At 37.0% G+C, this 26,492-nt stretch overlaps 1 protein-coding gene across 2 annotated transcripts in view; it reads left to right on the top strand.

The window, feature by feature from the left end:
- The window catches only part of GLO1 (glyoxalase I), a 29,425-nt gene extending 3,143 nt beyond the window's left edge, over positions 1-26,282 (top strand). Inside the window, exons 2-6 of one of the 2 annotated variants that reach the window (XM_037519634.2) lie at positions 11,117-11,199; positions 18,318-18,458; positions 19,295-19,362; positions 20,084-20,173; positions 23,074-26,282. In XM_037519634.2, the coding sequence (XP_037375531.1) occupies positions 11,117-11,199; positions 18,318-18,458; positions 19,295-19,362; positions 20,084-20,173; positions 23,074-23,162 (471 nt within the window). In that variant the 3' untranslated portion in view covers positions 23,163-26,282. Of the gene's footprint in view, positions 1-11,116; positions 11,200-18,317; positions 18,459-19,294; positions 19,363-20,083; positions 20,174-20,767; positions 21,069-23,073 lie in introns of those variants that run through there. The other variant, XM_054698761.1, reaches the window with a different exon arrangement.
- Positions 26,283-26,492: the final 210 nt, after the last annotated feature.

Below are 26,492 nucleotides of genomic sequence, written 5' to 3'. Positions count from 1 at the left end.
GATGACTGACTGTTGTAGGCAGAGAGAATCATCAGCTATATAAAAGCACAGTGACATAAGAGAACTATACATGCATTATACTGCTTTGTAATTTAACTTTAGGTGCTCAGAGCTCTAATTATCCCCATTCTAAAGATGTGGAAACTGAGATTTAGGAAAAGTAATGATTTACTCAATAGTGGTAGAGCAGAGACTGACAGGTAACACAGAGAGACTGAAGTTATAGGTAGTGGGAGTTGAAGGGATGGTACCTAGAACGGTCACTGGGCTGCTTAAAGGAAACACGAGCACTTGCATTATGTTCATTTGTTTGCTCTAAAGATTTCTATTGGGTAAATGTATTTTATAATGTTTTATTAGTATATTTCTAAATGTATATAATCAAAATAACTGTGCATCTGTTGCGGGGGCATGTTTTTCTTTCCAACTGATAAGTGTATGAAATAAAAAAAACATTGGAGAGGACCAATTTAGGGAAGTAGTATCAGAAGCTAAAGTTAGAGAAGTATGCAGCTGCCGTATATGCTTGCTTTGGGGACTTTCTCTTAAATGCTATGAGGATTGATTTTTTTTTTTTTTTAACCCAGAAATGACACAATTGGGCTTTCATTATGGAACTATCACTCTGGTAGTACTATAAGATCATTCTGATTGCATTTGGATAAGCCTGCATGAGGTAGGCTATGTCTGTCACCGAAGCAGGAAGTAGTAAATACATGAGCAAAATACGGATTCTTCCAAAGGGAAAGGGAAAGATTACAGAGGGATTTAAGCAGTCAGGTTGATAGAACATGTGATTGGACTATAAAGGACGTGCACAGAGAGATATCAAAGACTCCAGCTACCTGACTTGTTGGGAATATTGAAGGGAGTGCTTATTTGGGCTGCAGTGAATTTGATATTTTGACCCAGGTGGAAATGATGAATAGACTGATGAGACAAAAGTCCAGAGAGGAGGTCAGTGGTATGGGCTGGGGCTGAACCCTTATAAGTAACTTGCCCTGGGCCGGGCACTATACTAAACACTTTCCTGTATTGTGCTATTTATTTTTCAACTCAACCCTTGGAACTGAGAACTTTAATTATCCCCATTCTAATTATATGGCGCTTATGCTCAAGAAAAGTAATGATTTACTCAAGGTAACAGTGGTAGCCTGCATTTGAGCCATACAGCCTCTGAAGAATTATGTTTCTCATATTTGACTCTAATTATCCCCATTCTAAAGACGTGGAAACAGGTTTAAGAAAGTTGACTAATATCACAGGTAATTTTTAAAATTTCCCCCCTGACTCTGTCACCCTTGTCTATAGTGTAAGTATATTTAAAGTGTGTTGTTGGCTGTTGAGTTATAGAGTGGGAAGGGAAAAAAATTACATGAAGACAATTTAGATAAGAAGATAGAATAATGTAAAGGGAGTGGCTGTATTATTTTCTGAAGTAGCTTGTCACATTCTGACATAGGGTGAGTCAGGAGAAGTAACAGTAGGTGGAGGAAGATAGGAAAGAAAAACATATTACCCCACATTGTACATCAACCTGTGTTCCAGCTGTGGTGTAGTAAAGTCTTGTTCCGCTCAAACAGGCTTGTAATGCCAAAAAGATCTTTTCACTAAAGACAATTGTGATTTTAAAAAGTCAGGAAAAAACCAAAACTTTTCAATTTTAGTTTTACTGGAGATATGAAATCCAGGAGTAAGAGTTAAGCCCTTTTGTCTTTGACGGGAGTCTCACCTTTGATTAACTGTAGCTGTTTTCCAGGAAATAATTTAAGATGGAGTTTGTTGCTTATGATAAAAATAACTGAATTGATAAATTGCATCTGGAGAGGGAGAATTATAAATATCTAATACGAAGCTATAGCTTTAGCTTCCCTGAATGCAGTGACTCTTACAGCTGTCCTTATGGAGGTTCTGGAAGTTCTCCTTATGGAGTTGTTACTAGAGGTACTGGCTCCTGTGGTACATAGGCTTCTATACCAGGGTGAGTCTCATTCCTCCCCAGCGTGAGCTGTCCTTTGCAGACTCATGTTGAGTAAGAACATCTAACACTTTTGTTGGCAAGCTTTGTTTTCCTGATAACCTTTTGGCCAGTGGTTGTCTTGTGAGTGAATATTTTGTTGAGTTTTAAGAAGACTTCCTGCTTTGGGTGAGAGATGATATGACACCTTTGAAAATTCTCTGGAGAAGAGAGTTGATGAGTTCCAAAGGGAGTTTGCCTTGCTGTTATTAAGTCCAAACCACACACTTTATACTGGAGAAATTTGAAAAGGCTAAATGCTCTAGGTATTTTTATATATTAAAAAACATAGGAAGACTAAAAGGTGGAAAGAAAGAGCAAACTAGCTGGGGACCTTGAGGCGCTAGAAGTGGTGTTTCCTAGGGGTTTGCTTTTTGCTTCATACCGCCCAGATTCAGGGCCAGCAACCTGGAAATGCCAATGGGTGCAGACCCAAATAAACCAAAACACCAACACCTGATGGAAGGCCTGCTGTCTCTAGCCACAGGATCAGGACTTTCTGAGAGGATGGAATACTTTTGGACAATAATTGCTTTACAGCCAAACACCACAGAAAACACTGGTGACACAGTCCTACCTATGCCAACAAAAGATGAGTGGGAGCCTGGTCTATCAGCTAACAGGCTGTCATGAAGTGCACAGCGTCTCCCTGCAAGAATGGCATCAGAAGACTGAATTGAAAGCCAAGACTTTATCTTGCCAGACAGCAACAAGGTTCCCCCCACCCCCTTGCTATATCAGTGGAGAAAATGGGAAACCTGAAACTCTACCCTAACCCAGCCAGCAACAGAAATATTTTAAGACAACTATAAATGGAAGAGCATAAAGGGATATAAAGAGAAGTAAGATTTTTATACTTTATTCAAATTGTTCAAATAAAGACACCAAGTAACTGATATGTTACTTATATATAAATGGAGCATCTAGAACAACCACTAAAAATGCTGTACAAAGAGCATATGCAAACACTTAGATGAATCAAAATGGACTTAGAAAAAAATAATTCCAGTGACAAAAAAGCAAAACAAATCATAAGGCAAAAATAAAGAAGCCAGTTTCTCTAATATTTCATTAATTACACTAGATGCATAAATATCAGTTATGACAGAGATTGGCAGAGTGGATTTAAAAATATGCCCCTAATTTGTGTGCATGGTAATGAATGTTAACTAACATTGTGGAAATCATTTCATAATATAAATATATATGTCATTATACTATATACCTTAAACTTATGTGCTACTGCATGTCAATTATACCTCAATAAAAATAAAATTAAAACTCCAGTTATATGCTGTGAACATGAAACTTCAAATATGATTGAGGCAAGTTAAAAGTAAAAAGATGGAAAAATATACTATGCGTACATTAATCGAATGTAAAAAAGGGGTGACTATTTAGGTTCCAAATAATGTAGTTTCTTGTGCAAAGAAAATTATAGATAAGCGCATTATATAATGATAAAAGGATCAGTTGACCAAGAAGATATAGCAATTTTAAATGTATTGTCACAAAAAATAGAACTGCAAAAATATGTGACATAAAAACTGATATAATAGTGGGCCTCCCCTGGTGGCGCAGGTGGTTGAGTGCAGTGGTGTGAAGCTGTCCGCAGCCTGTGCAATGCCGGTTTGATGCCGGCTGGCCGGCCGGCAAGGATCCCATATGGTGTGGCAGACCTCTCCTGTCTTGGCCACTGCTCCCCTCAGCAGTGTATTTCGTCAGTCTGCCTGTACCCCGGTTCTTGTATAAATAAATAAATAAATGAATCTTTAAAAAAAAACTGATATAATGGAAAGGAGTAGACAAATTCATAATTATAATTGGAGACTTCAGTGCTCCTCCCTCAGCAATTGATAGAACTAGACAGAAAAGTAGTAAGGAGATAGACAAATTCAACAACACCATCAGCTAATATGATCTAATAACATTTAAAGAATGTACTTTTCAAGTTATATGTTACAGAACATATAACAAGAATGACCATTTCACAGGTCCAACATCAAATTCAGCATAGTTAGAATAATTGAAATCATACAAAGTGTGTTCTCCAGCTACAATAGAATCAAACTAGCAATTGTTTGCAGAAACATAAGAGGAAAATCTCCAAACACTTGGAAGCTAACATATTTCTAACTGATGTATAGATCAAGAAAGAGTCTCAAGGGAAATTTAAAAAATACATTGAACTAGATAAAAATGAAAAAAAAAAAAATCCTCAGGTAAAACAGTGCTAAGAAGGTTAAGTCCCTCCTCAAGAACCTAGAAAAGGAAGAGCAAACACAAAGGAAGCAGAAATGATATAGGGCAGCAAGGGGCACCAAAACTGGCCAAGGACAGTGCCCAAACAGTTTACCGGTCACTATCTGCGTTCTTCAGTCACATGTGCAATTGCAAGACTACTCAGGTTCAGAGAATAACAATAATGGGATTTATTTAACAAACTAGGAAAAGCAAAGAGTTACTGAGGCCAAAAATGGCCATTTACCTTACTTGAAGCAGTGTCCAATGTTTTTAAGTCCTAAACACACAAATTCCCAAGATGGCGTCTTCCCATCACTGAGGGCCTGGAGCATGTGGCAGCCAGACCATAGGCCGAGATACAAAGACAACAGAAAACACTACAAGAAATGTTCCTTGGAGCTGCTTGCCCCACCAGACAAGTGACACTCAAAACAGCAGCTGCACCTGCCGAATAAATGGACAAATGGCCCACACTCATACAGCTCAGTGAGGTGCCCAGCTCTGGGTCTTTGCCTTTCCTGCCAGGCTGTAATAGCAGCAAAAACTGGGACAGTCTGAGCCACTTGGCTACTTTCAAAGCCTCCGAAATTTTCCTCTCTGAGGTTGGTTGCTGGAAGCCTTTCCATGTTCTTCAGAGGCCCACAGCAGCCTTCTGGAAGATCAGCATGGTGGGAGCAGAAATCGCTGACCCCAGAATTGCTGAAGATCCAAAAATACAGAATCCCAAGCTGAATGCTCGGGGCTGAATCCTAACCACTGAATCCTGGGGGCTGCTTCTGTAGATCCTCATATTTCTTAACAGAATCTCCACCCACACGAAAACTTTGTTCACATTTTCCCTGGGGTTATCCATCCTCACTAGCACCCCCCTCCAGGGAGCACCACCTATAGCAGTCTTTGGCTTCAGCCACTGGTTACAGAAGGGAGGAAATAATAAAAGAAATCAATGAAATTGAAAACAGAAAATAGGGTAAATCAATGAAGCAAAGCTGGCTCCTTTAAAAAAAAAATCCAGTAGAATAGACAAAGTTGTAGCAAGACACACCAAAAAAGAAAGAAGACACAAATTACCAATATTGGCAATGAAATAGGGGACACTGTGTAGACTGTGCAGGAAGATAAGTGAATACTAAAAACAACTCAGACATGAATTTGACAGCTAACATGAAGTGGACCAATTCCTTGAAAACCAAACTATCATAATTTACCCAATATAGAATAATTTGAATGGCCATATAATGTAAGGAAGACAAATTAATAGTAATGTTCAAGAAAAAAATCTTTAGGCCCAGTTGATTTCACTGGAGAATTCTTCCAAACATTAAAGAATTCTGGGCCTCCTTGGTGGCACAGGGGTTAGAGTCTAAGCGCTATCAAGCTATCAGCCCTGTGGCATGAGTTCTATCCCTAGACAGGGTGCTAACCCACATGGTGCAGCAGACCTCTCCTGTCTCACCTGCTGTTCCCCTTAGCAGTGTGTTTCAGTAGATGCACCTGTTCTCCTCACTCTGTCTCTGGTGAATCCTCTCTGTCTCTGGTGAATCCTCTCACACTTACACCCCATACCTCTGACCTAGACCCCAGTACTATGCATAAATAAATAAATCTTTAAAAAAAAAATCAATCCCTTCAGGAATTCCATGCAATTCCAGGAAAATTGAAGAGAAGGAAATACAACCAATTTATTTTATAAAGCCAGCATTACCCTAATACCAAAACTAGATAAGGACTACCAAAAAATTTTTTTAATTTTACAAAAAATTCATTATGGCTATAGATATAAAATATATATAGAGAGATAATATATAAAAATCCTTGACAAGTCAAGTTCAGCAACATATAAATAGGATTATGTGCCATAAAACCAAATGGTCTAGTTACATAAGGCTGACTCAGTATTCAAAAGTCAAAGTATCTATATTAAGAGCCTAAAGAAGAAAAATTATATGATAATATAATCTTACTAATTGATACAGAAAAAGTAGGTGAAAAAAATCACCATTCATGATTGAATATATATGTGTGTTAAATGGAGATTAATCTATTCAACTTGGTAAAGAACATCTATAAAAAAATTTGTAGCTAACAAACTCAATGGTGATGCTTTCTCCTAAATTTGGAAGACTAAGACAAGGTTCTCTATACCACTCATTCAGCATAGCGTCAGGAGTTCTAGCCAGTGCAATAAGGCAAGAAAAAGAAGTAACAGTCATATAGAGTGGAAGGGAAAAATAAAAGTGTCCCTTTTTGCAGATGGCATGATTGGCTACATGGGAAATCCTAAGGAATCTACAAATAATTTTTCTAGAACTAATAAGTGCATTCAGCAAGGTTGCAGAATACAAGATAAACATACAAAACAGTTTTGTACTTTTCTAAACTAGGGTTGTGTAACCATCCCAGGTCGGGTAGGTTCATTGTCAGTTCTGGCAGATGAAAAGAGAATTTTGGAGCCTTTGGTGGATTTTGCAGGCCTTTAATGCTGAGCCAGGACTATATACACAGGCAGGCAGAGAGAGACTAAAAGATCAGAGACTGAAAGGCATAACTTACAACAGAGCCTCTACCCCCTCTCCCCCCTTTATACTGTTGAGTGTCTTAACTGATACATTGCTACAAATGCAAGGCCCATCAGTTGTTTGCTGGAAGTCTAGGAAAGGTACATAACATTTCAAAATTATGTCTGTTGTTTGGAGGGCAAAAAAAATTAGCCTGAATTTAACTCATTTTCCTTACAACTAGCAAAGAGCACATGAGCACCAAGATTGAAAATACAATACCACTTATAGTTGCTCAACAAAATTAAATACTTAGTTATAAATCTAAGGACTTACATACTGAAAAAATTACACAGTACTGAAAAAGGAACTGAAAGAAGATCTAAATAAATGGAGAGAGACTATGTTCATAATTGGAGACTAAGCATAGTAAAGATGTCACTTCTCCACAAATGGATATGCCTGTTCAACACAATCCCTATCAAACCTTTTTTAAGATATACACATGGGAGATTTGGTGGAGAGTGAGTGAAATAAATACACTTATGGAGGAGTCACAGTGTAACCCCAAAGTTATATAGATATGTAAACAACTGACAATAATACAAAAAAGATAGACGAGATTATCCTAAAGTCTATATGGAAGGCAAAGAAACAACAATTTTGAAAAGAATAAAATGAAAGAAATCAGTCTATCTGACTTTAAGACTACATAACTACAGTAATCATACTCTGATATTGGAGCTAGATACTGGTCACTGGAGTAGAACAGACACAGATCCATATTAACCCTTTGCACTCCGAACCATTCTGGACATTGGCTACCAGGTACTTGATGCTACTTTGCGGCGGAAACGTGCATTTACAGACCCTCGTATTATTTAGTATAATTTTGGAACCAAGTAACGTATTATAATGATATTGGACTTATATGAATTGGGTGACATCGAGGAATGTATATTTGCAAAAAACACAATATTTTATTGTTTATAATTTTGTACAGTATGATAAGTTTTGTAACACTCCCCAATATGCATTGCAGGCTGATTAGTGCATGTTTGACATGTCTGTATAGAGGTCTATCTGGAACTCATCTTCACTACTACTTGTGTCACGAGACTCATTCGTGGTTGGACGCTTTGCCATTGTTCTAATAAAAAATATGAATAAATGCATGGGTTGAAAATTTCTAATTGTTATTACTAACTGACAAGATGATATTTACCAAAATAGCTTTCACCAAACAATTTATTCACTAAGAAAAGAATCACTTTTCTGAATTTTCTCCTCGTTAGATCTAGGTGCACTGCTCGAAGCTTCAAACCAAAATGAGCTCAGCTTTGAAAATCTTTGCCTCCAGATGTAGACTTGTTTATTTGTAATTATATATCTCACTATACAGTGCGTGCTATGTTCAAAAACCGACCTTTCTTCTACAAACTCCCCTTATCGCTCTTTTCAAGTGGCGTCGCGAAGTGCTTGGACCGTCGTGAGCACGCATCTCACGTTCTCGTCCAACACAAAACCCGCTGACATTTCTTGTATATATCTTAGTAATTTTACGATATTTTGATTTAATTTCTTGTGCCATTTCAAGATAAAACCTCAGGGAAACGTGCATGTCTCAAAAAGTTGCGTTGAAATAACTCAATTCCCCATAATCACTGATAAATTGCAATGTCCCCTGAGAGGGGACATCCAAGTGATATGCTAGAATTCCGATGTCCCCTGAGAGGGGACAGCGGAGTGCAAAGGGTTAAGATGCCCAGCAGATTTTTGACAAAGATGCAAAAGCCAGTCAATGAAGATAGCCTTTACAACAAATAGTTCTGACATGAGTGGACAGCCATAGGTAAAGAATAAAGCTTGACCTAAGTCTCATATCTTATGCCAAAAAATCATTTAGAGGTGCTCAGAGAGACCTTGAATCGTTGGTTCATATCCCTGCCCTGCCTTAACAGTTTTGTCAGGATTGTACTGTAGGCACATAGTACATGCTAGAGAAGTAGCCTTGCTTGTACCTCTAGAGTTTTTTTTTAATAGTAGTTTTGAGCCAATTCAATTTGGAGAATATGCCCTCAAAACTGATTATTTGTTATTCCCTTTTGTAAGGCAAAAGAGAAAATCTTTATTACCTAGTAAGTATCCCAGAAACGCTGTAGTAAATATAAAATACATCTTCTGTTCTGAATTTAGAGCTTAATAAGGGAACAAGACTGTTAAAAATTGTCCAGTGAGGTAAGATTGAATGTCTTTTTTAAGCACAAGATATATTTACTTTAAACTATTTTAGAACCATAGCAATAAAATAAAATAATTTTTAGGAACTTTTAAGGAAAGGAAATTTTTCTCAAGATCATTTGAGTGTTTATCTGAAGTACAAAGAATAAGCAGAATATTTTAGTGATAAAAAGAAAATTATTGTGTGAGCATAGAATAAGTTGCTCAGACCAAGCCCTGGTTTTTTGTTATCAAAAACCCACTGCCCCTGGATCCCAATTTATTCCTTCATTGTTAGAGGGACATTAACCAAGGTGATAGAAAGTTAGGCCTTTAGAACCAAAATGCTGGAGCTGGAATTTTTTCTCTGCCACTTACACTCTTTGCAGTAAAATGGGAATGATAATAACATGTATCTCACAGGGTTGTTGTGAAGATATGAATTAATTTCTGTAAATCACTTATAACAGTGTCTGTCACTCTAATTGTTATTATAGAGGTATTGTAATGAATGTCTTCATCCATAAATCTTTATCAGGGTTTCTAATTCTCTCCATAGCTAGATTTTTAAAGGGGGGATATCTTGGTCAAAGAGTTTAAACTCTTCAAAGCCTCTTGAGATCCTGCTTTCAAGAAAGATTATAGGCCAGAGCTCAGATAGAGCGGGATAGGGCTAGGAGGGGCAAGGGTGTTAAACTGCTGTTACAATACTTGGCACAACATCTACAGAAAAAAAAAAAAAAAAATCCTGTGGCTAAAGTCATCTGTCATCCAGCAGTGCTAATGTTGAGACTAGAAAGATGTTGGAGAGACAAAATAGGATGTGACCAATATGTCACACTGGTACAGGAATCAATTGAGTCAGTACAGAACAGATTTTAAGAGGTGATTTTTAGATTCCGTGCTTTTTTTTTTTTTTTTTTTTTTTTAACTGAAGAGACCAGTAATGATGGATGCTGCTTGCTTAGAAAGGAAAAAGTCATTTACCCAATAAATAAATATTTATTGGCTACCTACTCTGTGCCAGGTTCTAAGACATCATAAAACCAAACAAACATCCCTGCCCTTATTAGAATTTATATATTCTAGTGAGGAAAGAAGAACAATAAAAGCTATAGTATTTACTATAGCTATAGTAAATAGCATGTTAAAAAGTGACAAGTGCTGGGCCTCCCTGGTGGCGCAGCGGTTGAGTGCTGGGTTGCAAAGCTGCCCGCAGCCTCTGCAGCGCCGGTTCGATCCCCAACTGCTGGGTGAGGGTCCCACATGGTGCGCAGACCTCTCCTGCTGTCCACTGCTCCCCTCAGCAGTGTTCTTCGGTCCTTCTACCTGTTCTGTTCCCCGCTCTGGCTCTGGTGAATTCTCTCACCCTCCCGCACTTCTGACTGTACCCAGTGCTTGTATAAATAAATAAATAAAATCTTTAAAAAAAAAAAAGTGACAAGTGCTATGGGAAAAGAAAAAAAAAATGGATGAAAGTAGGAGGATTAGAGATTACACTTTTAAATAAAATGGTTAGGTAAGGCCTCATAGAAAGGATGACATTTGAGCAAGCATTGTGAAAAATTACAAATGACTCTGGGGAACATTCCAGCAGAGGGGAATGTGCCTCACTAGTTCACTAGTTCACTAGTCTGAATGTGCCTCACTAGTTCACTGAGCACCGAGGACCCATGGGACAGAGTGAGTGGGCTGGAAGAAAGGCCAGAGAGGTATCAGGCCAATCATAGCGAGCAATCGTAAGGACTTTGAGATTCTGAAATGGGAAACCTTCTTCATTTGGGGGTAGAAGGGTGATGCAATGTAACTTGTAAATCTGAGAACAGATTGTAGTGGGTAAAGTGAGAGAGGAATCTGGTAGTTTATTAAACGGTTTTCCTTCTTCCAATCTTTAGTGCTAGCACCTGGCTGCCTCATTGTTTTCTTCTGTAGTAGTATGTGCACATTTCCATACTGAAATGCATAGTATTTTATTACACATTGCTTTCATTTCCCCTTTACATTGCAAGAACGGTATTGTGTATATAGCTAAGTTATATTTGAATTCTATTTTACAATCTTATTATAGAAAGCACAATTAATGTTGGTAACAAATGGTAAAAGCTAAAGGTGTTTAATATATATTGTTTCTCCTTAGGATTTTCTGCTGCAGCAGACCATGCTGCGAATTAAGGATCCTAAGAAGTCATTGGAATTTTATACTAAAGTTCTTGGAATGACGTAAGTAAACTATTGACAACTGTACTGCTTAAATACATAGCTTGGCCAACATAGGGAAAATTTTCAGGTTCACAAAAAATAGATTAAAGTTTGCTTCAGAAGTCAGAAAAGTTCTTTTGGCCAGGAGTCTGCCACGAGTCATCACTAGCTGGGGCTGCTGTCCGGCTCCTCCCCTTCTCCCAGCCAAGCTTTCCTGGCCACAGGACACCAGTTCTTGCATCTTCTATAGCTTCCTTCTGAGAGCTGCTGCTTAAATTCTTAACATGTCCAGACCCTTTTGATATTGTAGCTACTCTTAGCTTCTTGTTTACTTTAGGAACAATATAAAGATACGACTTAGAGAATGAATGACTTTGCCAAATACTGGCCATCTGTCCCACTTTTATATAATGCTAAGCAGGTAGTACCTTTTGATCTTGTAATCCTTAATATATATTTATTTTTCTTGATTTGTTTCTATAAATAACACAAATGTTTTTGTTTATTGTTTATGTGTATACATAAAGAATGAAATTAAATGTTTTTTAATTTACTGCCTAGATACGCTCCACTGACCTTGATAGAAAAGTTCAAGTAATATATTACATGTCTATATTTAAGAAAGCTGATCAGTTCAGAAAAATACAAAATGAAAAGCAAGTTTCCCTCTGAAGAAACAGATAACATTCAAAGGAAAGCCAATCAGGCTGACATCAGACTTCTCCGAAGAAACACTACGGGCAAGGAGAGAGTGGAGGGACATAGTCAACAGACTCCAAGAAAACAGATGCCAACCAAGAATACTCTATCCCGGAAAGCTCTCCTTCCTCTTTGAAGAAAGAATATGGACCTTCCCAGAAACAGAAACTCCGGAATTTCATTACAACTAAACCCCCACTCCAAAAAATACTACAAGGAATCCTAAAGCCAGAACCTCAGAGGGACGAATAAAAATGAAAGAAGGCAAAAAAAAAAAAAAAAAAAAAAAAGAGTTATTAAAAGAATAAATAAATAAAATCAAAGGAAAGACAAACACAATGGCAAATACAGATGCTAACATATCAATATTAACTCTAAATGTAAATGGACTAAACTCTTCAATAAAAAGACACAGAGTTGCAGCCTGGATTAAGAAACAAAACCCAACCTTTTGCTGTCTCCAGGAAACACATTTAGCTACAAAAGATAAAAATAGGCTCAAAGTTAAAGGATGGAAAACAATCCTACAAGCAAATGGACCAAAAAAGAAAGCAGGAACAGCTATACTTATATCAGATAAAACAGATTTCAAACTCAAAAAGATAAAAAGAGACCCCAATAGTCACTACATTATGATCAAGGGGACAATACTTCAAGAAGAAATAACACTCATTAACATATACTCACCAAACGAAGGAGCATCAAAATATATCAGACAACTGTTATCCTCTCTGAAAACAGACATCAGAGAAAACACATATGTAGTGGGAGACTTCAACACACCACTATCAACAATGGATAGATCAACAAGACAAAAAATAAGTAAAGAAACCAAAGCTCTAAATAAGGGCCTAGAGCAATTGGGCTTAACAGACATCTATAGAACACTAAACCCCCAAAAAACGGAGTACACATTTTTCTCAAGCGCACACGGATCATTCTCCAGGATCGATCACATACTGGGGCACAAGACAGACATCAACAGATACACCAAGATTGAAATCATATCAACCATCTTTTCTGACCATGAAGGCATCAAACTAGAAATAAACCATAAAAAGAAGGCAAGGAACTTTCCTACCTCATGGAGATTAAAAACCACACTACTGGAAGACCACTGGACTAATGAGGAGATGAAAGAAGAAATTAAAAAATTTTTTGAATTGAACGACAAGGAGGACACCAATATCCTAAATGTATGGGATGCAGCAAAAGCAGTAATAAGAGGAAAATATATAGCAATAGAAGCTCACATCAAGAAACAAGAAAGAACTCAAAGAAACAACCTAATCTCGAAGCTCAAAGATCTAGAAAAAGAACAACAAAAAACACCCCAAAACCAGTAGAAGAAAAGAAATAATAAAAACCAAAGCAGAAATAAATGAAATTGAAACTAAAAAAACAATCCAAAAGATCAATGAAACCAAGAGCTGGTTCTTTGAAAAAATCAATAAAATAGACAAACCCCTAGCCAGGCTCACAAAGGAAAAAAGGAGAAAGCACAAATAAACAGGATCATCAATAAAAGAGGAGAAATCACAACGGACACAGCAGAAATCAAAAGAATAATCAGTAACTACTATGAACAGTTATATGGAAACAAGTTTAACAATCTAGAGGAGATGGACAAATTCCTACAACTCTACAATCACCCAAAGCTAGATAAAGAAGAAATAGAACACCTAAACTGCCCAATTACAAGCAGCCAAATTGAAATGGTAATCAAAAACCTCCCCAAAAACAAAAGCCCAGGACCTGATGGATTTACAAATGAATTCTACCAAACATTCAGAGACGAATTAGTGCCTATCCTTCACAAACTCTTCCAAAAAATTGAGAAGGAAGGGACAATACCAAACACGTTCTATGAAGCCAACATTACACTAATACCAAAACCGAACAAGGACAACACAAAAAAGGAAAACTACAGGCCAATCTCCCTAATGAACACTGATGCAAAAATCCTCAATAAAATTTTAGCTATCAGAATCCAACAATGTATCCATAAGATAATTCACCACGACCAAGTAGGATTCATTCCAGGGACACAAGGATGGTTTAACATCCAAAAATCAATCAGCGTTATCCAACACATCAACAAAAAGAAATATAAAAACCATATGATAATATCAATAGATGCTGAGAAAGCTTTCGACAAAGTGCAACACCCATTCATGATAAAAGCCCTTGAAATTCTTGGGATACAAGGAACATACCTCAACATCATAAAGGCCATCTATGACAAGCCAACAGCCAGTATAATTCTCAATGGTGAAAAGCTGAAAGCAATTCCATTAAGATCTGGAACAAGACAAGGATGCCCACTCTCACCACTGCTTTTCAATACAATACTGGAAGTCCTAGCCAGAGCAATAAGACAAGAGAAAGACATCCAAGGAATCCAAATAGGAAAAGAAGAAGTCAAACTATCACTCTTTGCAGATGATATGATATTATACATAGAGAACCCCAAAAACTCCACAGAAAAACTAATTCAACTCATCAGTCAGTTCAGTAAAGTGGCAGGATACAAAATCAACACGCAAAAGTCAGTAGCCTTCCTATACACAAACAATAAATATGAAGAAGAAGAAATCAAAAAAACCATCCCTTTTGTTATTGAAACAAAAAAAATCAAATATTTGGGAATAAATCTAACAAAAGAGGTAAAGGACCTATACAAAGAAAACTATAAAACACTGTTAAAAGAAATAGAAGAAGACACAAAGAAATGGATAGACATCCCCTGCTCATGGATTGGAAGAATAAACATTATTAAAATGGCCATCCTTCCAAAAGCAATATACAGATTCAATGCTATTCCAATCAAAATTTCAATGTCATTCTTCAAAGAAATAGAACAATTATTGATGAAATTCATATGGAATCACAAAAAACCCCGAATAGCCAAAGCTCTCCTGAAAAAAAAGAAGGGAATGGAGGCATCACACTCCCAGACTTCAAACTATACTACAAAGCCATAATCATCAAAACTGCATGGTATTGGAACAAGAACAGACATACAGACCAATGGAATCGAATAGAAAATCCAGAAATAAACCCACAGATTTATGGTCAACTAATCTTTGACAAAGGAGCAAAGACTATGCATTGGAGCAAAGAAAGTTTGTTCAATAAATGGTGCTGGGAAAACTGGGTCGCTACATGCAAAACAATGAAGCTTGACCACTACCTCACACCATACACAAAAATCAACTCAAAATGGATTAAAGAACTAGACATAAGACCTGAAACCATAAAATATATAGAAGGAAATATAGGCGAAACACTACGTGATTTGCACATCAAAGACATCTTTACAGACACATCACCCAAAGCAGTGATAGTGAAGGCAAAGATAAACAGCTGGGACTACATCAAATTAAAGAGCTTCTGCACAGCAAAAGAGACAATAACAAAAAAAGAGAAACCCCAAACTGGGAGAACATTTTTGCACCCAACACTAATGATAAAGGACTGATCACAAAAATCTGCAAAGAGCTGAGGAGACTCAACAACAACAAAGAAAATAATCCAGTCAAAAAATGGGCAGAAGAGCTAAAAAGAAACTTCTCTGAAGAGGAAATGCAAATGGCCAACAGGCATATGAAAAAATGTTCAACATCACTTGTCATCAGGGAAATGCAAATCAAAACTACCATGAGATACCATCTCACACCAGTGAGAATGGCACATATTAAAAAAACTAGCAACAACAATTGTTGGCAAGGGTGTGGAGAAAAAGGAACTCTTCTGCACTGTTGGTGGGAGTGCAAACTGGTCCAACCACTATGGAAAGCTGTGTGGAGATTTCTGGACCTACTAAACATAGAACTTCCATATGATCCAGCAATTCCACTCCTAGGTATTTACCCAAAAGACACAGAAACATCAATTCCAAAGAACACCTGCACCCCTATGTTTACAGCAGCACTATTTACAATAGCTAAGCTTTGGAAACAACCCAAATGCCCAAAAATAGATGACTGGATCAAGAAGATGTGGTACATATATACCATGGAATATTACTCAGCATTCAAAAAAGATAAACACATGCAATTTGCAGCAACATGGATGGCGCTGGAAGGGATCATGCTCAGCGAAATAAGCCAAAAAGAAAAAGAAAAATACCGGATGGTCTCATTCATAACAGGAATCTAGAAAACTTAAATAAGGGACCAGGAAAATGAATAACTATAAGAAAGTGAAAATCAAAATCAAGAAAAAACTATGAACCAGAGACACTTTTAGTGGGGCGGGGGCGGGAGGGGAGGGATTGGGGTCAGAATGGGGGGGCTGCAATTGTATGGGGAATATAACAATAAAAATTATTATTTAAAAAAAAAATTAAAAAAAAAATTAAAAAAAAAAAAAAAAAAAAGCAAGTTTCCCTCTCCCAGCCCTTTTTCCCAAAGGTAACTGCTGTGAACAGTTTCTTGTAATTCTTTCCAGAAAAAGTAGTTTTGTAAATAAATTTATGGCATTATTTTTAAAAAACAGAATGAAGTGAAAGTATTGAAATTTTGCTATTTGCCAGGCACTTTACATGTTATTTCATCCAGTCTTCCCATTAAGCTTGATGATGTAACTTTTATCCCTATTTTCAGTAAAATAAAGAGAGTCAAATTGTTACTCACATTTAAGTTACTGGCCCCAAATTCCTTCATGTGTACATGATAGAGATGAATTTGATTCTAGGTCTGATGACTCCCAAAGTGGACCTTCATTTAAATCTGGTTCCCAGCCGATTGGTCCTATAAGGTTTGTGCAGTCTGCAGTAGGGTTAGAGATAGTGTTTCATGATTGGAGTATTTGAGGTGTTTGATACTTTATATAATATAAACATGTTACAATAATTCTTTTTTATTTTTTTAATTTTATGTATGTTTTACATCATTTTTCATTTTTGTACAGTGTATGCATTTTCATCTTGGTTATAGTCCCCAAACAATTCCCACCCCCCTTGTTTTGATCCTACTCCCCCACCGCCCCCAGCCCCTGTAGTGTGTCCCTGGTTTATAGTTGCTTGTTGATTTTAATTTTTACTTTATTATAATTAGTCTTTTTCCTGGTCCCTTATATTTAGGTTTTCTAAATTCCTGCTATGAGTATTGGTTACAAGTCAGTGTGTTTTGGTGGACCAAGACATATATTATACCTAGCAATGATAATTACACTTTTGCTATGCTTGAACCATTCCCTCTTACTGATTATGAATGAATTCATCTTTGAGCATTCAATCCTTAATCTAAAGAAAATTGTATGTGTACTCATTCTACTTACTCCCTGGAGAGTAATCTTACGCTCTTTACACACTTTATAAGCCATAACTTCAGTTATCTTTTTTAAAACCTCAGGATTAGTAGTTCATTCACTCTTCCATATCAGCCTTTCCTTTCACACTGGTTATTTCCCCTCACCTACAGCAACACGTGAATCGTCTCTGTTCTAGGCCAATTCCTGTCCGCTGTTCTGTTACTCTCCACATGTACTGTTGGCCAGTACTAACCATCGCCAGGGAGACAACACTTACTCTTTTACTGGCTTACTGCCCATTCTTTCCCAGCCCAGGGCAGTCCCAGGGCTCGTGCCCCCCCTTGCTGCTCAAAGTGCCTTCACGGGACCCTCGCAGACCTGCTGACCTGTTCTCAGTCTTAATCTTTTTGACCTTTCTGCAGTATTTGGTACTGTTAATCTCTTTATTGTTGACATTCACATCTCTAATATTAATGTCCTTCCTTCTCTGTTGCCATCTTTCCTCAGTTTCTTTTCCTAGAACTTTTGGCATAGTAAGAATTCAGTAAATTTACTTTATTTAACTGAATGCCGTATATCTGAAAGAATAATAATAATATATACATTATATACAAGTACCAAAATTCCTTTTCAGCTCATTATATTTGAAGAATTGATGAATTGCCAAAATTTGCTTTTGAAAAAAAGATTATACATGGGTTTATGAATGGGTTTTTTATTTATTTGTTTTTTCAAAAAATTCTTTTAAAGATATATTTATTTATTTACACAAGCACTGGGTACAGTCAGAAGTGCAGGAGGGTGAGAGAATTCACCAGAACCAGATCAGGGAGCAGAACAGGCAGACTGACGAAGTACACTGCTGAGGGGAGCAGCGGGCATGGCAGGAGAGGTCTGCGTGCCATGTGGGACCCTCACCTGGTGGCCGGGGATCGAACCAGCGCTGCAGAGGCTGCAGGCAGCTTCTCAACCTAGCGCTGAACCGCTGCGCCACTGGGGAGGCCCATGAGTGGGTTTTTTAATTAGATTTTTCCCCCATTAATTTCCCACTGCTTTTCCTGTTAAAATTGCTTCATTGTTTATAGCTCTTACTCTTAGTAGAACTTGGATATTGTCATGTTGATTTTAGTATGAATCAACCTTTTCTGTTGTTAATTACTTTGGGCTTATTGTTTAATTTTCAGGCTACTCCAAAAATTAGATTTCCCACCAATGAAATTTTCACTCTATTTCTTGGCTTATGAGGATAAAAATGACATCCCCAAAGAAAATGATGAAAAACTAGCCTGGGTGTTCTCCAGAAAAGCTACACTTGAACTAACACAGTGAGTTTGAGTTATTATCTTATTATGCATTGTATATTTTTTAAGTTAAAAAAAAAATTTTTTTTAGCTTTTTCCCTTAATTTACCGGCTTAATTTAAACCATGTCTACCTATTATGCTTGTGTTTGTAACTGTTTCATTTTTCTTCATCAAGTTCTGGTTTTTGTATTGTTCTTGTAGTTTAGGTAGGGCAAGTGAGATCATTAGCCTTTAATATAGAAAAGGTAAAACTGAAATAGCAAGATATTTGCTAAACTGTAGCTAATGAATAGGCACTACATCTAAGGTCTTCATAATTTCAACAGTTGGGTATTCTTTTTTTTTATTCTTTATATTATGTCCATATACTTTTTATTATATGTTTGTTTCAAAACTGTTGTGTGATTTAGCGTGTTCCTTGATTTGAAATAGTTTTGGAATCACACAGATCTAAATACAAGTCTTGGTTCTGACAGTAACTCTGTGACCCTGAATGGGTTATACTGTCTCCCTTGGTAGCTGTTTCTTTTATAAAAATAGATACTTGAACCAGCCCATGGAGCTATCTTGAGGATTTAATGAAAAATAAGTAACACAATAAATGATAGATGTTCTTGTTATCATTATTGTTCCTATTCAGATACTTGATTGTACTGTCTATCTAGTTTAGTTAAAATATACTTTGTCCATTTGCCCTTGCCATAGTTGAAAACTTAATATTTACAGTGGCAGAGATTAGACCAAGTATATTAAGTAGCATGTATACATGGTAAGATTTCAAAGACACATAGTTGCAACTTTTTTTCAGAATGTCTGCCCTATGGGTCACTTATAATTATGTTTTCCCTCCCTTTATAGTAATTGGGGCACTGAAAATGATGAGGCCCAGAGTTACCACAGTGGCAATTCAGACCCTCGAGGATTTGGTATGGTTGCCTTTACTTATATGTAACATGCATATAATATGTATGGATTTGTATGGTTTTGTATTGTATACCAGTTTATGATTATAATAAATCTAAAACACTAAGTATAATCAATATGAGGGGTATCATATTTTTATGTTCCACAACTAATTTTATTTAGTTAACTTCATTTTCTTAGTCTAAACTTGACATTTACTCTGTCACAATCATTTTACCTTCCAGTCTCAGTATTATTTTTTTTTGGTAGACTTTTTGATAGACTACTAAATTTAATAGACTTTTAGTAGACTATAGATTCTAATAAATTTTCAGCTAGTATACACTTTGGCCTTGATCTAAAATCTTTCAATTAAAATAATAGGTTTACAGCTTTAAATTGGATGCTATATAATCAGTGTCAAAAATAAACCTATTAAATATGAGCAGATGATTATTTTTTGATGTGACTCACTCTTAACAGATTAAGCTAATATATGAGGCATTATTGGGCTTCTTTTAAATAATTCACAATTCAGAGCAACTGGTTGATTTATGATACCCAGCCAGTTAGACCTAGATTGTTGTTCTTTAATATAGTGTAGGCTTTGGTTTCTTTTTTTTTCTTTTAACTGTATTTTAGGTTTTGATCCTTCTTGAATGAATGTTTTCAGTGCCTTTGTTGTGGCATCTGGATACTGTACCCTTATAATTGTTTCTTCCTTTCTCCACTTTGTCATTTAAGGTCACATTGGAATTGCTGTTCCTGATGTACATGCTGCTTGTAAAAGATTTGAAGAACTGGGGGTCAAATTTGTGAAGAAACCTGATGATGGTATGTCTATTTGTTTTCTTTAGGTCCTCTTTAATTGCATAGCAGATGGCCCTATTATAGTGAGACCCTTTTGGTTGTGAGTAATTTTAAAGACATCTTTTGAAACCAGCTTAAGGAAAGAAGGGATGTTATTGGAAGAAAACTGGGGTATCCTAGGCAACTGGGGTAGCTTTACAGGGGACTTGACTCAGGCTCTAGAGAGCCAGCCATGCCCTAGACTCCATCTCACAACCTTTGACCCTACCACATTCTCTCATTGGCCACCAGTTTTCACTATCTTAGGGGTATCTAGCCACCCTCAAATCGGTTCCTTTAAGTAGGTTGTATCTGATATAATTACAACTATACTAAATCTTTTTAGTTTTAATTGCCTGGTATTTCTTTTTCTTTCATTTACAAAATTTGTATGTCCTTATGTTTTAGGTATGTCTCTTTAAATACTATCTGTCTAGATTTTGTTGCACTTGCATGTATTATAATTATCTTGCTTAGATGTGTTTTTGCCATCATAATCCATTATTTCAGTTTTTATTTGAAATATCTGTTTCATTTTAACCCTTCTTTTTTTTTTTTTTTTTTTTTTTTTATTAAAAGCTTTGAGATGCAAATATCTATCCCAAAAAGAAAAGTGTTTGGGGCCTCCCCGGTGGTGCAGCGGTTGAGCGCTGGGTTGCAAAGCTGCCCGCGGCCTCTGGCGCCGGTTCGATCCCCGGCTGCTCCCCGGCCACTGGAGGAGGGTCCCACATGGCGCGCAGACCTCTCCTGCCGCCCGCTGCTCCCCTCAGCAGTGTACTTTGGTCCTTCTGCCTGCTCTGCTCCCTGCTCTGGCTCTGGTGAATTCTCTCATCCTCCCGCACTTCTGACTGTACCCAGTGCTTGTATAAATAAGTAAATAAATAAATCTTAAAAAAAAAAAATAAAAATCACTTTAAAAAAAAAAAAAAAGTGTTTGTTCTCTTGTACCCTATCATGCTACTACAATCCTGATTGGGGCATATTGGTTTATTTTCCTTTTTCTTTGGCCTTGACTTTTTTAAAAAGATAATAAATACATCGAAGTATTTGATCACTTTCCTCCATATAGCTCTTACAGTATCTTTTGGATTTTTCTGTGCCTTTATTCAGTACCTCAATCAAACTGTTTTTCAAAGACCTTGTAAGGCAAAACTTTGCTTAGAACCATGCCTTTATATATAAATGACAGGTTTTGCTCTTGAAAAATCTGCTATTGCTGTTGAAAAATCTGCTGATTTGTATTCTTCTGTATGATATCTTCAGCTTTTTTCTAAAGGCTTTGTATTTAATTTTTTGTCCTTGCCTTCTTTCTGAGAGATTTCCTTAAATTCACATACCAATTAGCTAATTTTTCCTCTGATATATCTGTTCTGGTCCCATCTATTGTATTATATATTTCATTATCCCTAACGTTTACTTGTTTCCCTTAGTATTTTCTTGTTCTTGTTTTATAATTGGTTATAGTTCTTATTCCTTACGTGTTTTAATAGTCATTCTTGGTCCATTGGTCTAACGTTTGTCCTTCTATTTGAACCTAGAATCCATTGTTTGTTTTATGGTTATGGTCCTTAAATTCTTGTTATTTTGGTCTTAGGAGGTTGGGTTTTTTTTGTTTTGGGGGTTTTTTGTGGGTGCACTATAAATGTTAGCTATTCCTACCCATCAGTCAGAGTGAATGGGGAAAGGCCAGACCTCACTCTTTAACAACCAGTCATCTGAGATTGATGGGATGGGCAGAGGCCCTATGTACCTGAAAATAAGAGTTAAACACTTCACATTCCTCAGAACAACATTTCAGCATAGATCTTCCTTCTTCTTTGTCACACAGGGAGCAAGAGTATTATCAGCAGGCGAGACATCTGAGATTTATTCCAAAACCCTATTTGTGTGGAAAGTGGAGTCAGGGGGAGATCTGTTGGTTCTCATCTGTCTTCTCAGTTCCCCAAGCACACAGGACGCTGTGCTGCTCTTCCTTATGCTCCTTAGGACAGCTGAACTAGGTGTTTGGGCCCTCACAGTGCAGGGGTAGGTGCTGATGCCCAAGGCACCAGGAAGAACAAGAACCAAGCTAACAAAACTTAATGTGAATTCTCCTACAGCTGTGATGGACTGTCTAATGGTCCCAGGCAAAAATACCACCTCCTACCTAGATCAGGTTAAAATTGTCATCCCACTCCATCTCCACCTCTCCTCTCCCCTACCATCACCCCAGAGATTTATTACTTTTTTTCCATCTGTGTTCCTCTGGGGTTGATCTTGGGGAAAGGAGCTAGACATAAATAAGGAGTCAAACTAATGAAGCATCTTGTTTCCTAAATGAATTTCTAAGGTCAGATTTTTCCATTTAAGCAAACAACTCTACTAGCAGACCTCCTAGCCTCTCAATCCCAGTTGAGAATTTCAGGGAGAAAGAATTTGATTGGCAGAGCTTATGTTACATAGAATAGTCCTGAGAGGATTTGTATGACCCAGGAGTCTGGGTTTTCTGGCTTTGTGGGTAAGCCATGCTACTTTCCACTGCCATGAGCCACTCCCTGCTTTCATTTTTCATTCTCCCCTTTAAAATGAGACACTTAGTCTGACTACTCATATCATGCATAGTTGTATCATGAAGGTGCAATACCTGGTACCCAGAAGGTGCAATCATTCTCCCAGTTTTATTTTAGGAGAGTTGGTTTCTAGTTACATGTAAAAGATAAAATGTTAGTCATTTTAGAAAAGGTGCATTTGGGCAGCATTGACAATAGAATTTTCTAAAGCTAATTAAAACTTTAAACAAAATAATGTATTTCATTAAAATGCAAATTAAAATTTGTGTTAATTAAATTTTTTTTTTATTTTTAATAAGAATCTTTTCAAATAATGAAAATCATTTCATTTTACAGGTAAAATGAAAGGCCTCGCATTTATTCAAGATCCTGATGGCTACTGGATCGAAATTTTGAATCCTAACAAAATGATGGCTATTGTTTAGTTCTGTGAAAATACTGCTGGGAGAGTTAGGGGAAGACATTGTAGGTGATAAAAAAGGAAATGATGTGATTCAATATTTTCAATTTAACAGAAGCATCTAGGACTGGTGGGTCCCTGTCCCAGTTCATATTCTTCTCCAATGGGTTTCCCTTTCCTATTTCAGCTATGACTATTCAGTCATCCTAATTTTAAAGTACTGCTTTGTCTTAATGTCCTTGAATGTAATTGTGTAACTTTACTTTTTTAGGTAATAATTAGAACAATTCCCTTCAGAGGCTGCATTTGCCTTTTATCTTCTAAATAGGACTTTTTACGTCCCTGCCTTTTAATCATCATTTAAAAAAAAAAAAAATGCACGTAAGATGTTTTGTTATGGTTACCTTCTGGGGTTTCAGTTCCTCAGAAATTGCTTTTCACAATGGAAAGTAAAGAATATTGAACAAAAGTGAACTTCATGTGCACTTCAAATAGTATACATTGTTGATGTTACAAAAGAGAAGCTCCTCTTGGGAGCAGTTCATAATCATGCTGACAAGGATGCTGATAGAAGAACTAATTCTCCTTATTTACAAAGTACTTTCAGAGTTTAAAGACTATCCTCTTTATTTTGGCATAGGAGGAGAATGGGAATAATATTTACTGGGCATGCAAACACTGGACTGGTCTGTCACATACTTTATATCATTCTTCCCCATGATTGTATGAGAAAGAAAGCAGGCTAGATGAGAAAAAAACCTTTAATGAATTGAAGGCAATATAAAGGTTTAAGCATTCAAGATATTGTCATTATTTTTAGTATTTAGATTGTATCTCAGAAATTGGTACCCTCCTCCTCATTACCCCCCTAGTGCAAGCGTGTGCATGTGTGCGTGCGTGTGCACACACACACACCACACAATACCTCCTGTACTAGTCTCCCATTGTGACAACTTCCAGTGACCTTGAGCAGTCCTCTGAGCTCTTGGGCCCGACTACCACTGTGAGGGAACAGCACCCGAGGAAGTCTGGAGCACCGACTGCTCTGGGAACACCTGGTTATTTCTGTGCAAGTGATGTTGTTATTACGTGTGAAGAGTCCCACCCCAAGGTCTTCAAGATACTGGTAATCATTTTGGGGAAATTACATCTTGTGATAACTCAGTTATCAGAAATCAGCTCTTCCCTGCTATGAGTGACATTTGATGGGTTTTTAAAAAACAAACTGATTTTGAAAATTTCTTATGGTCTAGAAAATTAGAACATCCAGTTTGTGATTTAACTACCTTTAGATTTTCCATAGACTGCAGTGAACACCTTTGGACAGGCATGCCAACTATGCTTACAATGCTAGATGCATTTTACACTTCCATTTCTAATGGAATGGATTTAGGTGAGCAATTCAAACAAATAGCAGTACTTTTAGACTGAAATAAAGTTAAATTTAAATAACATTATGTTTAATTTGTAAACTTCTTTCCGGTATGCTCATTCTTTAAAAAAAAAAGTTCCCTCAGGGTGTACTGCAAGTGTGTCTGAAGGTACTTGTGCAGACTCATTTTGAACTGGAAATAGTTGTAATTCTGTACATCCTGCAGAACAAATGGTTTCTATGGATAAGCTAAAGCGGAAAGGCTAGGCAGAGCAAAGTAAATAAAGAATAAAGGACTATCGTAGATGAATGTGCAGAGAAGAAAAAAGGTCAGATGTCAATAGGTGAGTCATGGGAACCAATGAAGGTCAAGTTCACATGTCAGAATTATCCAGAGAGGGTTATTAGATTCATAACAGAAAAAAGTCATTTAAAACTTTCCAGAGAAAGAAGCCTTTTTTACTTGCAAAGTACAACTTGCCAAGTTCTTTGGTTACTCCTTAAATTCATTCCTGTATGCATTATATATATATAAATAGCATGCCATCACCATTCTAGGGATTAGGACTATTCACTTCCAAATTAACTTACTTGAGAGGTGGTGATATAAGAGGGTGAAGGAGAGCACAAGAAGTTTCTTGTCTTCCATGATTGGACAGCAGTACTGTGTAGCTTACTATCAATGTGAATAAATCAGTCTTCTGTGCACTTACATAGGTAAGCCTGGGACTGTTACCATGCAGGTGGTTTGTGTTAGGAGTGGTGGCTGAGAATCACTGTTGCTTCCTCACACAGCATTCTAACCAACCCTGCATACAGTGCATATAAATAATCCTTAACAGTCTCACTCCCAGAAAAAATAACTGCTTGCAAAAAGGGTTATATCTGTAAGCATGCTTGCTGCCAGCAATAAAAAAAGACCCAATTATCTGACCTATAAGCACGTCAGAGGTTCTGGAATGAATTGATGGGAGATCCCAGATATCAAGAACCCTGGTTTCCTTCCATCTTTCTTTGCCTATCTCTCAGAATTTTATCTTTGGGCTAATAATACTTGTTATCAGTAATACTTACATGTTTGTAGGTATCAATATATAAACCTACACTGCCCAGGAAAAGAAAATAATCTTTTGTTGCTCGTGTTTCTTAAATGTGTCAGATCTTTCCATAAGTTCTCAGCAGAATTTTCCCTCATATTTTGCATAGAACTGGGTCACTTCCCTGTCTTTAGTCACTGGCAGAGGGAATAAGACCACTCTGACTTAGATGGATCATGTTTACCCAAGTACCTGCATGAGGGTAGACACTGGACCAAAATTGAGAGGGCTTCTGGGGAGGCATAAACAAAACTTCAACAGGGTCCTAACTGGTGCAGAGTGATATAAAGAATCATTTTCTATTCACAAAAGCTTGGTCTAAGATTGTGGTTCTCAACCCTTCCAGTCTTAGCAGACCCATTTTAATATAACTTAGGCACATTTATAACACCATATCCACCATCTTGAAATTCATATATAATTTACCTATATATACAACTTCAAAAAGGGTAAATCTAATACCTTTATTGCAATGCAAAGGGGAAGTGAAATCAATTTGTAATAAAATACTATGCATTTCAAAATATAAATGCCCAGATACTAATATACTAGAAAACAATGAAGTAGCCAGATTAACCTGGAAAACTGTTTTAATAGACTACTGTTAACACTGATGTTTTATTTTTTTATTTTTTTAATAAGTTTTTTTTTTTTAAAGAGGCATGTATTTTATTCATTTATTTATTTGTTTTGTTTTGTTTATACAAGCACTGGGTACAGTCAGAAGCGCGGGAGGGTGAGAGAATTCACCAGAGCCAGAGCGGGGAGCAGAGCAGGCAGAAGGACCGAAGTACACTGCTGAGGGGAGCAGCGGGCGGCAGGAGAGGTCTGGGCGCCATGTGGGACCCTCCTCCGGTGGCCGGGGAGCAGCCAGGGATCGAACTGG

This window comes from Talpa occidentalis, unplaced genomic scaffold, assembly GCF_014898055.3.
Source record: "Talpa occidentalis isolate TD23 unplaced genomic scaffold, MPIMG_talOcc4v2.1 talOcc4.2, whole genome shotgun sequence".
Lineage (NCBI taxonomy): Eukaryota > Metazoa > Chordata > Mammalia > Eulipotyphla > Talpidae > Talpa > Talpa occidentalis.
This window is presented reverse-complemented; position numbering and strand designations above follow the sequence as displayed.